The 14946-nt window shown below is 45.4% G+C and overlaps 1 protein-coding gene across 4 annotated transcripts in view; it reads left to right on the top strand.

The window, feature by feature from the left end:
• Window positions 1-14460, top strand: part of DGKI (diacylglycerol kinase iota) — a 679239-nt gene extending 664779 nt beyond the window's left edge. For all 4 annotated transcript variants that reach the window (XM_078671815.1, XM_078671812.1, XM_078671824.1 and 1 more), the window contains 2 exons: window positions 1656-1755; window positions 11897-14460. In XM_078671815.1, coding sequence (XP_078527941.1) covers window positions 1656-1755; window positions 11897-12013 — 217 coding nt within the window. In that variant the 3' untranslated portion in view covers window positions 12014-14460. The remainder of the gene's footprint in view (window positions 1-1655; window positions 1756-11896) is intronic.
• Window positions 14461-14946: the final 486 nt, after the last annotated feature.

The raw sequence follows: 14946 nt of genomic DNA, 5'->3' as shown, positions 1-14946 counted from the left end.
GACAGAATATTGCAGGTGCTCTAGGTTATTATTGTGCACCTCCTTAAAGTGCCTCGAAACAGGGTAAGCTGGGTCATTATTCACTATAGCCCTGAGGTGTTGGAGTATGCGGCAGTGGACCTGGAGCTTGGTGCTCCCAATGTAGCGTAGTCCACATTTGCACTCAAGCATATTGACAGCAAATTCTGTCCTGCATGTCAATCTGTGTTTAATAGTAAGTGGAGTGTGCCTGAAGGTCGACTCAACCCTGGTCAAATTCTTGCCAAACTTACACCCACTGCAACTCCGACACTTGATAAAACCCTTTACGTCAGCTAACCAGTTTTGCGTGGTGATGACCTCCGGACTATTTCTGACCAGAGCATCTCTCCTGGAGAACGCTCTCTTGTATGTGATGTCTGGTTTTTGTGCTAACAAACTCCCCATTGTGGGTTCTGATTTTATAATTCCCCGTAAAATCCCCATGCAGTCTCCTTCATTATGAGTTCATTGTGGTGGAGTCCCAGATTATGAGGCTCCCCCACAGTAAAAGCTCAACAATTAGGTCCTCAAAAAGCGAAAAATCCGGGCGGTCCCTAGTGTCAGAACCACCTTCGAACATCCATGCAAATCAATAGTACTCACAAGCCCCTGTTTTGTCTCATTTTACTCACACTGTCTTTCACGCTACTCAGCTATCTGACCCTTTGCGCTCTGTAGTTTTAAATAAATTGTTGCCTTCTAGGTTTTGCTCCAGACCTTCCAACTCATACGGTGCCCATGTGTGTCACACAACATCGAATCCCTTTACACTGTCACCTGGTGTGGAGCTGATATCACACAATGTGAATGCAATTAGCTTGATACCCCTGCAGAGGACAGATTTCCAGTTAATTATATGTAGGCTCTGCTCAGCCCATTCCAGTGAGTGAAACTTCCCTAGGACATCAACGGCAGCCTCAAAAGATGTATGCGTTTGTATTGGCTTGGCATGGGGGGGGGGGCAGTGAGTTAAATTGCTTCATGCCATCCATGGCACAAAGCTCTGCCTCATCCGAAGCCCTGAACCCTTTCTCACACAGTGAAAATGTATCAAAAGTTGGCAAGTGTGTTGCTCATTGAGTCACGCTAACACTCACTGTTATACCGTTGACCCAACTAGCCTACAGTTACTCCATGGGAAACAGTCACAGCTACTGACTTTCATAGCTTAAATACCTCTTAAACCTCTTTTCATTTCACTTCATTTACAATATATTCTTATAGATTAAGGGCTTTACTTAGTCCCTTGGTGTGGACTGCTCAACTCTCATGTTTACTTTGGTTTACTGATACTTTAATTTTCTTCATTACACTTCCTTTTCATTTGCACAAGAAGTTGTACTTCATTTGTGCTTTCTCCTCTGTGAAAACATTTTTCCCCTTTGCCAAGCATAACGTATATGTGTTTATCTATCTAGCTATCTATCTATCTACACATATGTATGTATATATACGTATAAATATATATATGTGTGTGTGCGCGCACATTTATAGATGTATATATATTTATGTATATAGATAGATAGACAGATAGATAAAGATATATATACCCACATATACACCAGTACCTCCCATCCCCCTGCACCTGTGGACAGTTGAGTCTTTTTCTTCACCTATATCTCTCATTGGTTTAGGGGCGAGACAGCATTGCACAAGGCGGCATTTCAACGGCACAGACGAGTCTGCCAACTTCTTATAGACGCCGGAGCCTCATTAATGAAGAAGGACTTGAAGGTAATGTGCCTTTATGATCCTTGTAGGCTAGAACAGTTGAGTATTGCTACCCCAGATGATATAATGAAATCATTAATAATAATAATAACTTGCTTTTTATATACTACTTTATACTGCACTACTTTTGTTTCTAATCACGGTAAAAGGTGCTACTATTAACCAAGGTAAAGGTACTCAATTTACCCATCTTGGAACGAAGGTAGGCTGAATGAGCTTTCCTTAGAGTCAGACCTTTGAACTCCTTAAACCCGTCTCTGGCACACTGAACTCTTAAATACACTCATTTTCTGGTCTTGGGCGACGTAAATCTCCACATGGATATGCCTTTGGCGACAGAAGTGGTTTCTCTGAAATAGACTCTCTCAGCTCTTAGCCTTATCCCATTTGTTGTTTTACTAATGCATAGGAGTGGCCATACCCTGGTCAAATTTTTTCAAATGTCACACTTAAAGTAGATGACAGTGTACCACTAACCTGGTAGCACCATTCTTCAGTTAGTTTTATTTGGCCCACATTTCAAAAAAGGCAGATGCATTCCATAACCCCTTCAACAACATATAGAGCTTTTTATAGAATCTCTCCGACTGACTTGGGCAAAGCCATTGAGTCCCCTATCCACCTTCCCCGCGGTAATCCAGAGATCGATGACTTCCAGCTAGAAGCTTGGATCTCGCAGAACGTAAGTGAGCTAGCTCCTATTACTGCCCAGCACCCAAATAAAGCAAAGCTTTCGGTCCCCTCGTTTAATGAGATTAAAAACAAGTAAAAAAGCGTGTAAGTGTCTGGAAAGGAGATGGCGGAAAAATTACAGTTTGGAAGACAAATGTAATTATAAACTGGCTTTGCAGGCGCACTATGTAAAAGTTAAGGCGGTGAAAAAACATTTTTTGAGCGAAAATAGAGGAATCTGGAAATAAAGCAAAGGAGATTTTAAAAATTGTCAAATCTTTTGTCAATCCTGAGACAACTTTTAGAGATTATCAACCTTCAGAGGAATGGACCAATCAATTGATGACAATGACAACATTGTTGCTATACAAAGCTTTTTCGATATTGTGTCCCTAGGCGAAAGCTGCGATATGACATCACCTGACCCGATTATGATCAAAGGCGGAATCCCCATGCTTCTTCACCTACCTTCTATATCTTTAGAGGAGTCGCTGTCTACCCATCAGGCGACTAAAGTCGGGACCCCTGCTGATCCCTGCCCAGCTCAGCTTTTGGCCATGGTGGCTCTGGAAATAATTCAGTGGCCAATAAGGCTCTCAACGCCTGGCTGACCACTGGACTAATGCCTTCTGCATGGAAGCATGCTAAAATTCTTCCGCTACTTAAAAAACGTTCAGCCGACCACAAAGTCTTAGCCAACTATCAGCCGATATCTCTACTGCCTGCCTTCTCTAAGGTGTTGGTAAAAAAACATGTAAATTCAGTAATCTCAGACTACCTGAAAAATAACAATTTGCTGCACGCCAGTCTATGTGGTTTTAGAACCAGCTGCTGCATTGCAACAGTGCTGCTAGAGGTCGCTGAGCACATTAAAGAGAAGTTGGATCAGGGAGGAAGGCTGTCCTGTTTATGTTGGATCTCTCTGCGTCCTTCAATTCGGTCACACATGATAGACTACCAAAGCAGGTCCAAAGTATTAGAATTGGTAGTACTGCCCTGAAGTGGCTAACCTCTTTTCTGGCAGACAGAAGTCAGGAAGTTTGGACTCTTCTCTTTACTGCTGCTGTTTACTTGACCGCACTTACAGATTTGGCTGAATCTTGTGAGGCTGGGGCCAAAATAATATCCTATGCAGATGATAACCAGCTTTTTTTTTTACATGTGAAAAAGGTGCAGACTTTGAGGGAGAAAATATCAGAATTTGCCTCTCTAAGGTGTTTAATTGGTTGGTCATTAATCAACTTAAATTTAATCCCGATAACTTGGGGATTATCTTTTTTGGCACTCCCCCTTCTGAGGACTGGATATCTTGGTGGCCTCAAGATACGCCTCCACCAGCCACTTCTCAAAATACAGAAAAAATCTGGGCATCCATATTGACAGCTTTTTACCCATGAAACATCCTATTCAAACGGTGGTAGGCTCCAGTTTTGGGCTACTTTGAACCTTGAGGAAATTCCTACCTCTTTTGTCTACTGCCACTAGGAAAACAGTGATTCAGGCCTTAATCACTTCTAGGTTGGATTACGGAAATGTACTATACTTAGGCTTACCAGAGTATCTTCTGAATTGCCTACAGGTGTTTCAAAATACAGCAGCAAGATTAGTCCTTAATCTGAACCCCAGGACTCATATGTCCCCGCATCTCAGAGCTCTGCACTGGTTGTTAGTAGAAAGAGGATCACATTTAAGGCTCTAGTCTTGACACACAAAGCCCTACATGGCAATGGTGGCAGATACATTAGGAAGAGTATACTACACTACACCCCCTCTAGAATTTGGAGGTCTTCATTGAAGAGTATACTAGACTACACCCCCTCTAGAACTTGGAGGTCTTCATTCAACCATCTGGCTATCATGACTAGGATCTGCCTGGTCAGAACTGGAGGACGATCTTTCATGTTCCTGGGAGCCCAAACTTGGAACCAACTTTCTTTGACCCTTACAGCCACTGTGAAATTGTCAGTGTTCAGGAAGCAATTAAAAATCTGGCTGTTCTGCAATTAACTGTTTTTTGGATGGTAGTAGAGAGTTACCTGTTAGCGCCGGGACACTGTTGAGTAGCCGTGCGCTTTATAAATGCTGGTACATTCATTCACTTGTGACTTGCTGCTCAAAGCATGTTTCAGTGGTGAGTGTTCAACTCACTTAACTAAGAAAAAAAATGTGACTTAAAAATATATGGCTCGTTCATTAAATAAAATTAGAATAATTTATAATGTGGATAACGCGGGCTTCCAGACAGTCAGCGCAGTGCCTGGTGTGTGTAGAGTACCATGAGTGCTCAAAGCTTTGAAGAGCAAGGTAACATGGATAAGTATGAGCCAACTGTCCCAGGTGTTATGTGGGCTATGCAGTGTAAGGCTCTTACTCACAAACACAGTAACAGGGCAAGAACTGAGGACTGTATCATCTAGTACTGAATCAGGCAAATTTCAGGATTTCCAGATCTAGTTGTGCGATTATTACAGCTACTAACAAAGATTAAAGAGTAATAGATGGAATGCCTAAAGTAAATGCGGTCACTGCTAATTGCTTTGGCCAACATTCTATCCGCTTTTTTTCTTTGCTCACTGTGCTACCACATACACAGCCACCAGTGATCTGCAAAACACTCTTGGCCCTGCCTGAAAAAGACCTGTCTACCATAAACTACTAGGTCACATCCCCTGTGTGGAGAAACACAAATTACCCAGAACATGTTTCAGTCTCATTGGTGTCAACAGTGCGGTGCATCTTTTTTCCTGTGATGCAGGCATCCAAAGGGACCCACGCATGTGCATATCCAAGAATTACAAAACGTGATGGCTGGAATGTCTGGATGTCTGGAGACTTCTAGCCGTAGATTCCATCCCTTCTGAATATTCCCCAGGCATTAGACTGGATCCGGAACTTTTCAGCAGTACTTCTTCTCGCTGGTAGGTGGCAGTGTGTGGCTCCGCACTGATGCTATTGCCCCCCATAAGTGAAATGCAGAGCCTATATAGGCACCCCTCCTGTGCCTTTTTTCTGTGCCAACAGATGCACATCCTGAGCTACCTCTCTTCTTTTTTAAACCCTTACCTATTCTAACTTTTTCAGTGTGCAAGGGAAATGTCACCTTCCAAAACAACAGTTTTTAAACCCTGTAAGGACCATCACAAACAAATGTCTGTGACAGATCCTCATCAGATCCGCCTGTTGTGCCTGGGGTTGAACCACGACTCTAACGTCTACAGTGATTGCACATCGATGAACTCAAAAGCCCTTCGAGACTGGGCGGCAAAACGTTGCATCACCAAGCACCAAAGGACTGTGACGAAGGAAAGGAAAGGAAAGTTCGGTCCTGTTCCAGAGCCTGAAGTTGCAGGAGTCATTCCTGAGGTCGGTCTTTGTTTAAATTAAAGTCGTCGGGTAAGTCGAAGAAGAATTACAAAAAATCTAAGCAGGACCCAGCCCCTTCCCACCACTCACATTCTCATGAGAAGGTCCGGGGATGGCACCATTATCTTGATCTATTCCGCAACTTGTTCCAGCACAATTCAAGTTTCCAGGGCTGTCCGCCACTCTGAAACAGTTTGAAAAGTCCTGCGAGGCCATGCTCTGACTCTTTGGATCCTTACTGACTCCCTCTAGTGTGCCTTCAGGCCCCACGAGGCAGAGAGCTTTTTCCATCTGGAATACTGCTTGTGAGTTCACCCTTGGCACCAGTTGAACCCTTCGAGACTATCATAAGACCTCCTATGGCTTCAGTTCCAACACTGCCTCCTGCGCCATGGTCCACACCGGTTTCTGGAACCTCTACGCCGATGCAACTCTATCAATGCCAGAATATGAGGTACCTTTTGTATTCTCTGGTTCAACCTCAACTGCAGCTGTGCTGGCCATTGTCGAGACATCACTTCCTACATTCGACTTGCCTTCTCCATATGGGAGAACACATAACCTGCATTCCCTGTTTGGCCCTGATTGGGACAATGATGCAGCTGATGAGATTGGTCACCCATACCATAAAGAGAATTAGTATGATGACCTGCAAGAAGCTAGTGCTCTTAATGCCTTCTTACTCCATGGTGATACATAGGGCAGCCAAAATCCTTGACCTCCAGCTCCCCAACTTGGAAGTCAAGATGAATGTCCTGACAGAAGTCCTCCAGCCGGGATAAACATCCACTTAGGCTCGCACAGTTACCTTGTTGCAGATGTGGGACAATCCTTGCTCTGACCCCTGTGTCAACCACTAGGTCGCAAGACGCCACTGCACTACCCCAGGCGACTCTGTGATTTTATCTCAGCACCCCTCCCCTGAAAGCTTGGTAGTACAGACATCTACAAGCAGGGACAACCCAAACACATTTCCAACTAGTCCCCCCAATTAGAAGTAAAAGCAGGTGAAGAGGTTTGGAGAGTCTTCTCATCCACCAGCTTGGCTCCTAAATCAGTAAATGCCAGCTGTCTCCTGGGGCTATTCCCACACCCTTTGGGATTCGGTGGTGCAAGTCCTTGCAGTTGACCATGAAGATCTCTGACCTGTCCTCACCCTAGCTGTACAGGATGGACGTGAGGCATCCAAGTTCAAAATTTGTTGTGGGTTGGACATCACTGATTCCGTTGGGCGAGTCTTTAGCACTAGTGTATCCATTCACCGCCACATGTGGTAAGTTCAGGAGATTTTTCAGGCAGTGTCCAGTTGTCCCTCGTAGACATTCCCTTTGACGGAGCTCGCCTATGTCGGGATAAAGCATATTCCAGTCTAGAACAGTTCAATCAGAGCAGGGCCACAGCATGATCCATAGGCTTATCCACCTCACCTTACCAACCGCATTAGCCCTATTGCTCCTTTTGTGGTGGCGGTAGAGGCACCCTGTACTGTCAGCCAATCCAACCTCAACACGGTGTCCAGCAGATCTGAGATTTGTGGTCGAGGGTGTGTTGCCCACCACCACTATAGTCAAGGTCAGTGGGCCAGCCAGACCACTGTGCCCCCCATCACCCCACAACCTCACCTGTCAAACCCCTTCAATGTGCTTTAGTGGAGCACAGCATTCAAGTGAGAGGAAGAATCTGACCTTTCTTGCCAGGTTCACGGGCATAATATCGACAGGTGGGCTCTGCAAAGTGTTCAGAAGGGGTATTCCCTACGCTTCCTTTTCACTCTGCTGCTCATTCCACCGTCTCCCCAACAACTGACAGAATACCCTTTTGATCAGAGGAGCTATTGAGAGGATGTCTGCGCCATAAGTAGGTCATGCTTTCCATATACGCGTCCTGCATGCCCATCGGTGGTACCTGAGGTTCACAGTGGGACAGGGGCATTTCCAATTCACTGAGCTTCCCTTTGGGCTTACTAGTGCTGCTCAGGTATCTCGGTCATTGTCTGTTGAAGGCAGGCTCGCCCCAGGCAGTTGCCGACCACTTCCAGACTATGGTGGCTCTCCTGCATTCGCTGGTGTTCACGATCAACATGCAAAGCCACACCTGACTGCTTCTTAGATGCTCCCTTTCATTTGAGTAATTCTGGACATTGTGCAATTCTGCGCCTAGCCTCTGAAAAGTCCATGACATTCAGGCTATAATCCCAATGTTTTAACATCAGTACTGGATTTCGATGAGAGTGACTATGAGACTGCTGGGTCTGGTAGCCTCATGCATCCTGCTGATGAAGTATGTTCATTAGCATATGCGATCTCCCCTGTGTGATCTGAATTCCCAGTGGGTGTAGCATCAGGGGAATCTCTTCGACACGGTCAAGCCCGCAAAAGATCTGCAGTGGTGGTTACAGGTCCGTAATTGAGTCAATGGCAAACCCCATCCCTTCCCCACCCAGAGTTGACAGTTGTGACCGAAGCATCGCTTCTGGGCTGGGGCGGCCATCTGGGAGAGGTGGAGATCAGAGTCCTCTGTTCTTCAGCGGAGGCTTGGTCCTAAATCAATCTTCTCTTCTAGAGCTGAGGGCGAATTCACTTGCCAATGAAAGCTTTCCTGCCCTCCATCAAAGGGCTGGCTCATGTGTTCACAGACAACACTACTGCCATATGGTACTGCAACAAACATGGCGGAATGAAGTTGTGGATCCTGTTCCAGGAGGCTCTGTGCCTCTGAGCATGGCTGGAATGTCAGGACATTTTCCTGGTCGTGCAGCATCTGGCAGGATCTCTAAATGCCAGGGCATATAAATTCAGCCGTCAATGCCTCACAGACCAGTAATGGCATCTGCATCCAGAGGTAGCTCAAGGTCTGTTGCAGTACTGGTGATAACATTGGCTAGATCTATTCACCACCGCTGAGAACACGCAATGTCAGCTCTTCGCGGGCTGGAGAATCCAAAGCTGCTCTTGCTCAGAGAAGCATTCTGAATAGACTGAATGACAGGATTCCTATATGCTTTTCCACCAATACCTCTCCTCACCTGAGTTCTCAAGAAGATCAGCACAGACAGGACTCCGGTCATCCTGCTGACTCTTGATTGGCCAAGAAGAGTATGGTATCCAAAACTCCTGAGCATCAGCATCTGTCCTCTGATCAGGCTGCCCCTTCGGGAGGATCTCCTGTCACAGCAACAGGGCAGAGTTCTGCACCCGAACCTGCACACTGCCCACCTTCATGCATGGAGATTGAGCGGTGACAGTTGAGGGTATTCGGCTTCCCTCCCATTGTCTGTGACGTCAGTGGTCCATCGACAAAGATGCATATGCCCGCTTTTGGGAACGTTTGTGGCTGGTGCACTGACATATTGATCCGCTATCGAAGTTTTGTTATTTATTTTGTCCTTAGCTCGGCAAGGCCTTGCTGTGGGCACACTTAAGGGGTATCTTTCTATCATATCAGCTTTGTTGCTGTTGGCGAATCAACCCTCACTGTTCAAGTCACCTATTGTGACATGTTTCCTGAAAGGCTTTGAACACATGCTCTATCCCAGGTCGTCCGATATGCCGCAATTGGACCTTACTTTGGTTTTAACCTCCCTGATGTGTTCTCCCTACGAACCTATGCATAGCGCAGGACTTCTACCAGAGTAAAACTTTGACCACTGCATTAGCTCGCGGAGTCCTTGTACCGGACATCTATCAGGCTATTATGTGGGCCTCTCTGCATCTGTTTACTAAACACTACTGTCTTGACAGTCAGGTCTGTTGTGATGGGCACTTTGCCCGTTTCTTTCCTCCAGGTCTTTTTGCTTTGAGTCTGTTCGCAGTCCCACTTCCAGGAAGGGAAGAAAAGGTAAAACAGAGCAAGAAATGAGCAGAGGAGGCACAGAGGACAACAGGTAGACAGACAGCAGAGGGTAGACTGCGGACAAGCTGAACAGGAGAACTGTCACGGGGGAGCTGGCACAATGGCTTGCTCATTGGGGTCATGCTGTGGCCTCCTTTAAGTAGGTCCCCGGGGGGAGGGCGAGGCGCTGGGTAGCGGGAGGAGGGAAACGGCAGGCAGAGAGAAGAAATGAGCAAGGAAGAAAAACAAAGCACCACTGACTTAACTGGCAGGTTTGTTGAGTTCTGCAGGACATTTTAGTTTGAGTACACTCCACCAACTCTCCACCTTTGGATGCTCTTCATAAAGTGAGGAATCTGCGGTTAGAAGTAGCATTCAGAAGAAAAAGTTACCTACCTTTAGTAAAACTTTAGTGAATATTCTACCTAATAACAGACTCCTAACTGATCTTGCACATCCCGGTTCTGTGGCGCATTCTCTTTAACGTATAAAAAATTCCCAAGATAGAGACCAGCACACTACCATCAACATCAGTTTTACACTCTGCATCTGAGGGTGCAGAAAAGGAAGAAATAAGAAAGTGACGTGAGCGCACAGGGGTCGTGCTTCTAAATGGCTCTGCTCTGTCATTTTCGGGTCAGTACTAACCCTGGGCGAAGCACTACGCTACGCTTGCAAAGTTTGCGCAACTTCGCACTAAGCGAACTGCACGTAGCACAGTGCAAACATGCGTAGCGTAGCATAGTGCAGCGGTTATTTTTTGCTTGCTCGCGGACCTCAACGTCAAGTTGGCGACCGCGAGCAAGAAAATTACATCCTCTCAAGACTTTTTCCTTGTTCGCGATCAGCAACATCAATTTGCCGACCGCGAGCATGGAAAATAAACCTCCTGGCGAGATTCTCAACGTGGGGAGGTCAGGTTTCTCATTGCGAGTGGTCGCGCATGCTCGTGACCGCTCGCGATGAGAAACTACCTGTCCGTGTTGAGTAAGCTGCAGCTCGAGTAAAAATCTACTAGAGCGGCAAAAAAGCACAGCTCGCACTGTGCAAGATGCCGTTTTCAATGATTGCACAGTGCCGGATGCGTGTCCGCACTGTGCAATCATTGAAAACGACATCTTGCACAGTGCGAACATGCTACTACGCAGTTCGCGTAGTGCTACTCGTAGTGCTACGCGTAGCTTGCGTAGTGCGAAGTGCACTTTGCATAGCTATGCGTAGCGCTACTTCGCAACTATGCCCACCCGTAGTCAGTACAGAGCTGCATAACACCACCTACAACACACAGGAACACTGCGTACAATTCTCCAGGTCCAGGCAGGTGCCTGGGTGTTGTGCGGAATCTGCAAGTAGATAGAGTATGCACATGAAAGAGTGTTACAGAAGGTATGTAACTTGTTCTTTTTATTTATATTTCCATGTCTACCAATACTCTACTTAATCACTTTTTTAATCCACTACACCCTAAGAAAAAAATTCTCTCTATTCTGGATTTTGTTTGTTTCTCTCTCCTGTTTTCCTCATCTATCCCTGTTTTTTTCTCTGTTCTGTCTACTACTCTACTGATTTTTCTCTCCCACGCTTCTCTTCAGTCGGTTTCTGTTATCTTATATTCTATTCTTTGTTAACCATTGTATTTCTCCCTCTACACCCCTCGTCACCGTCATCTGTTGCATTTCTACCATCATCTTCGGTTTATGCATTTTGCTTCCTTTCTCATTATCTATCATTTCTATTGTTTATGTACTTTCTTTTGTACTATCTTCTCTCCTTCTGTTTCTCGTCCATCTCTTGCTGTCCCCCTCTTTCTCTTTTAACCTTATTTCGTTTCTTTTTCGTCCTTTCTCTTGACTTCACAGTCCTTCTCCTGTTATCCCTCCTCTTTTCACTTTTGTCTTCTATATCCCTTAATGGTTTCTTCTCTTTTTCTCTTCCTTCCTTTCGTTTCATTTTCTTTATCTTTTCTCTCTGTTGCCTATGTTCTTCAACTGCACCTTCCTTTCTGTTTTCATTGCCATTTATTTCCATTTTCGAGCCCTCTTTCAATTACTATATTAACCATCACACCCCGAGCTCTCCTATCCTATTTGCTCTTTGCCTATGTCCTTTTTCTTGAATTCTTCACTTTCCCTCACCACCCGATTTTCTGTCCTACAGTTTATGGATTCCTCTCATACTCGTACCTTCTTACTTTCTATTCTTTCACAGTCTCCTGCTTCCCTTTATCAGTCCTCATGATGTACATGTCTTCCATTGTTTTTCTTTTTTTTCTCCACAGGGCTTGACGCCTCGTGATAAGGCACTGCAAGCAGGAGATGCAGATTTAGCATCCTACTTGGAGAGTCGACAGAGTCACCAGATCGCCTCCCACGAGGACCTGGAGACAGCAGTTTGATGCAAGTACCGTGGTTGGGAACTCTAGAAGACATCCAGTCTGCAGCAGAGGTGCCAAGGCATCTTACACAGGGAAGAAGCTCCTTCATGCAAAATTCCCTGTGGCGGCCACGCACCCAGTTACTAAGGGCTACTGAGACTTGCCAAGGAACCGTGCGCCCGGTCAATAGCCCAGAAGATGAAGTAGAAAACGAGGGACTCCCCAGAGCCCGTGGTCCACCATCTTTTTCTCTCAAACTACTACACTCCTTCCAGCAAGTAGCATGAACCTCTCCAGTGTCTGTTGCTCTCCTACCCTCTTGTTCCCCACACGTTGTGTTTATGCAGAGAACAAAATGGACGTGCAGCTAACAACTCCATTACTTCACCAGTCTCCAGACAAGACAGTAACTGTTATTTCACATATCGTACAGTGCTCTGGGTGACCTGCGTCAATGAATACTGATGACCAGTCCCTTGTGAAAGCTGCTGAAAACTGTGTACTATTGCCTTCCGAGGCCGCACTGCCCCCTGGGCTGCCTGCAACCCCTACCCTGGGGTGCAGAGTACAGTGACGTGACAGTGAGGTGTGCTCCGGAGGGGGGCAGGTTAGAGTTTTGCCAAAACCCAACTTCCTCCTGAGGAAGCTCTGTGAGAGCAGGGGAAGAGTTGGGTCTGACTTTTCTTTTTTATTTGAAATGAGGTGGAGTGAAGTGAATGTTGGTTAGGCACCACGTCTCCAAAGTCCTCTATCTCAACTCCTTTGGTTTTGCGCCTCCGTCTATTTCTACATGTTTCTTTTTGTTTCTTTTTCTCCCTTTCACACCTCATTTCTTCTTTGCTTACTTTTTCGTTTTGTGAATTTCTATTGTGGAAGATTGTCTTTTTGAGCCAGTCAAAGTGAATGACCTCATTTCCAACTAGATGAAAGCATTAACTCTGCACATTGCACTTCTTATGACATTGTGTGGTAGCCGAGAGCCAGTGGTGGTGAAGGGCACAGAAGAAACCCACAGTAAAGACACAAGATGGTGGCTTATTCCTCAACCAAAAACTTTATGAGATATGAATACTATATGAGTGACTTGATGGACAAGACCCAAAAACATGTATCGGCCAGTGTTAAACCTGCAACAAACCCTACTAGACTCTATAGGACTGGTGAACCCCATTCCAGACTGACTATAGATCATCCTTGGTTGGAAGGTGATAGCTGTTTGAAATGAGCTATTGCAGTGATTTTACGTGTTTTACCTAGGAAGCCCAACGGCAAGGGAACAAAGTGGTGGCATTCAATTCAAAGCGCCTTCCAACTTGTGCAGGCCATTAACTCAAAACATACCATCACATAGTCGAGGAAATCTCCTTGGAATGCATGCTTGACCCATTGGTGCAAGATGCTCATTGCTGGGGTGTATGTCAAAACATTGAGGTCAACAATTCCTACCTAAAAAGTACTCCCCACATTCCCTACATTGTTTACTACTACATTGTCAAGATACATACTCCACATCTACTTACCTTGCAATGTTGTGGTAAAATCGGTGTAGCGAATGTGATAGTCTTGTCATGCAAAATATCCCATGTCATAGAATGAGGGAGTGCCCCTCAGCTGGGCCAATGACACTTGCACATGAAGAAAGTGTGCTTGCCAGAGGCATTTCCCTTCATTGACACTTAAAAGAAGCGTACATTTGGTGGTACAGTCATTAGAAGTATGATCCATGGTCAGTGCTTCAGAAATGGTGTTCTGGATGGTGGCACACAAAAAGTTAAGTGATGGAACGGGTGGATTATGGCATTTTCTACTAATGGGTGCTGATTACAGCTGGCACCTCAGCTGAGAGAATGTAGCGCTTGGATTCTGGGTTTTAGTGTCCTTAACATCTGCAGTTTTCTTTGGCCCCAGTTTGTGAAAGCCGACATCTGCTCACCTTCTGAGCCATCAACTGCAGATACCACTTCACTGGTCGCGTCTAACCACAGGTTCTTGGAGAAGATAGCCACTCAATTAGAGGTCAAAGCATGATGTTATATTGGTGGCCACCTTTTGTTTTGATGTACTATTTGAGGACACTGTGGGAAGGACTGGTCATGAAGCAAAGGTACATGTGGATGGCTGTTTTATGATGATTGTTCCCCTCCCCTACAAAACATGAAGTTTCTACCAGAATACGAGGATTTTTAATAGGGCTTCCTTGGGGAGGTGGAAGTAAGAAGTAGCAGTTTCTATTTGTTCTTTTTTTATGTATGGGATATCTGGCTTTGTTTTGCTGCATGCTTTTCCACTCCATATCACACATATCCACAGTATCTATTTTATCAGCCCTTTCACACTACCCAACAAACCTCAACCTGTCTCTTACAAGTTGGGCCATAATATTCTCAGTCCACTATCCACCCCTTCTGAAGGTCTTATGTCTCGCTGGCGTGCTGCTGTGTTTTTGATTAAAATCAGCTATACTTTTCTGTTTTGGTGATTGCAATACTTGTGACTGGTGTTCTGAGACTCGTGGAATTATTTTGTCTGGAAAAAGACAAGTGAAGTTCTGTCCTGCCCACACAGATGGTCAATCCAGCAATATAGTGAACGCCATTATTACGGGGAAAGATTCCAACACAAGGGCGGACATGCTCCATCCGCGCTCTGGGACCTCTGACTTCCTGCTCCGGAGTCGACCACCCCTTGAGTCAGAGTTGTTCATGGATGCCGCTAAATCTTCAAGTGTTGATGCCTACTCTCCTGGGAGAGGTCTTTTTGTTTCAGTATCCTCTTTCATGCACCAAACTAGTCTTATTTTCTTTTTTTTTCTTATACCCAACTCTAGTTTTCTGTTGCTCAATCATGAAGCCATTCCTCCTGAAGAGCTTTCTCACAGTTTTATATTTGTTTGGCTTCCTTTTGTGGATCATTTTTCATGGTCTCAAAAGCTTTGATTGTTTCTAGTTCTGTAG

The sequence above is a fragment of the Lissotriton helveticus genome, chromosome 1_1 (assembly GCF_964261635.1).
Source record: "Lissotriton helveticus chromosome 1_1, aLisHel1.1, whole genome shotgun sequence".
NCBI classification, from domain to species: domain Eukaryota; kingdom Metazoa; phylum Chordata; class Amphibia; order Caudata; family Salamandridae; genus Lissotriton; species Lissotriton helveticus.
The sequence above is the reverse complement of the archived record's forward strand: the minus strand, read 5'-3'. Positions and strand labels throughout refer to the sequence as shown.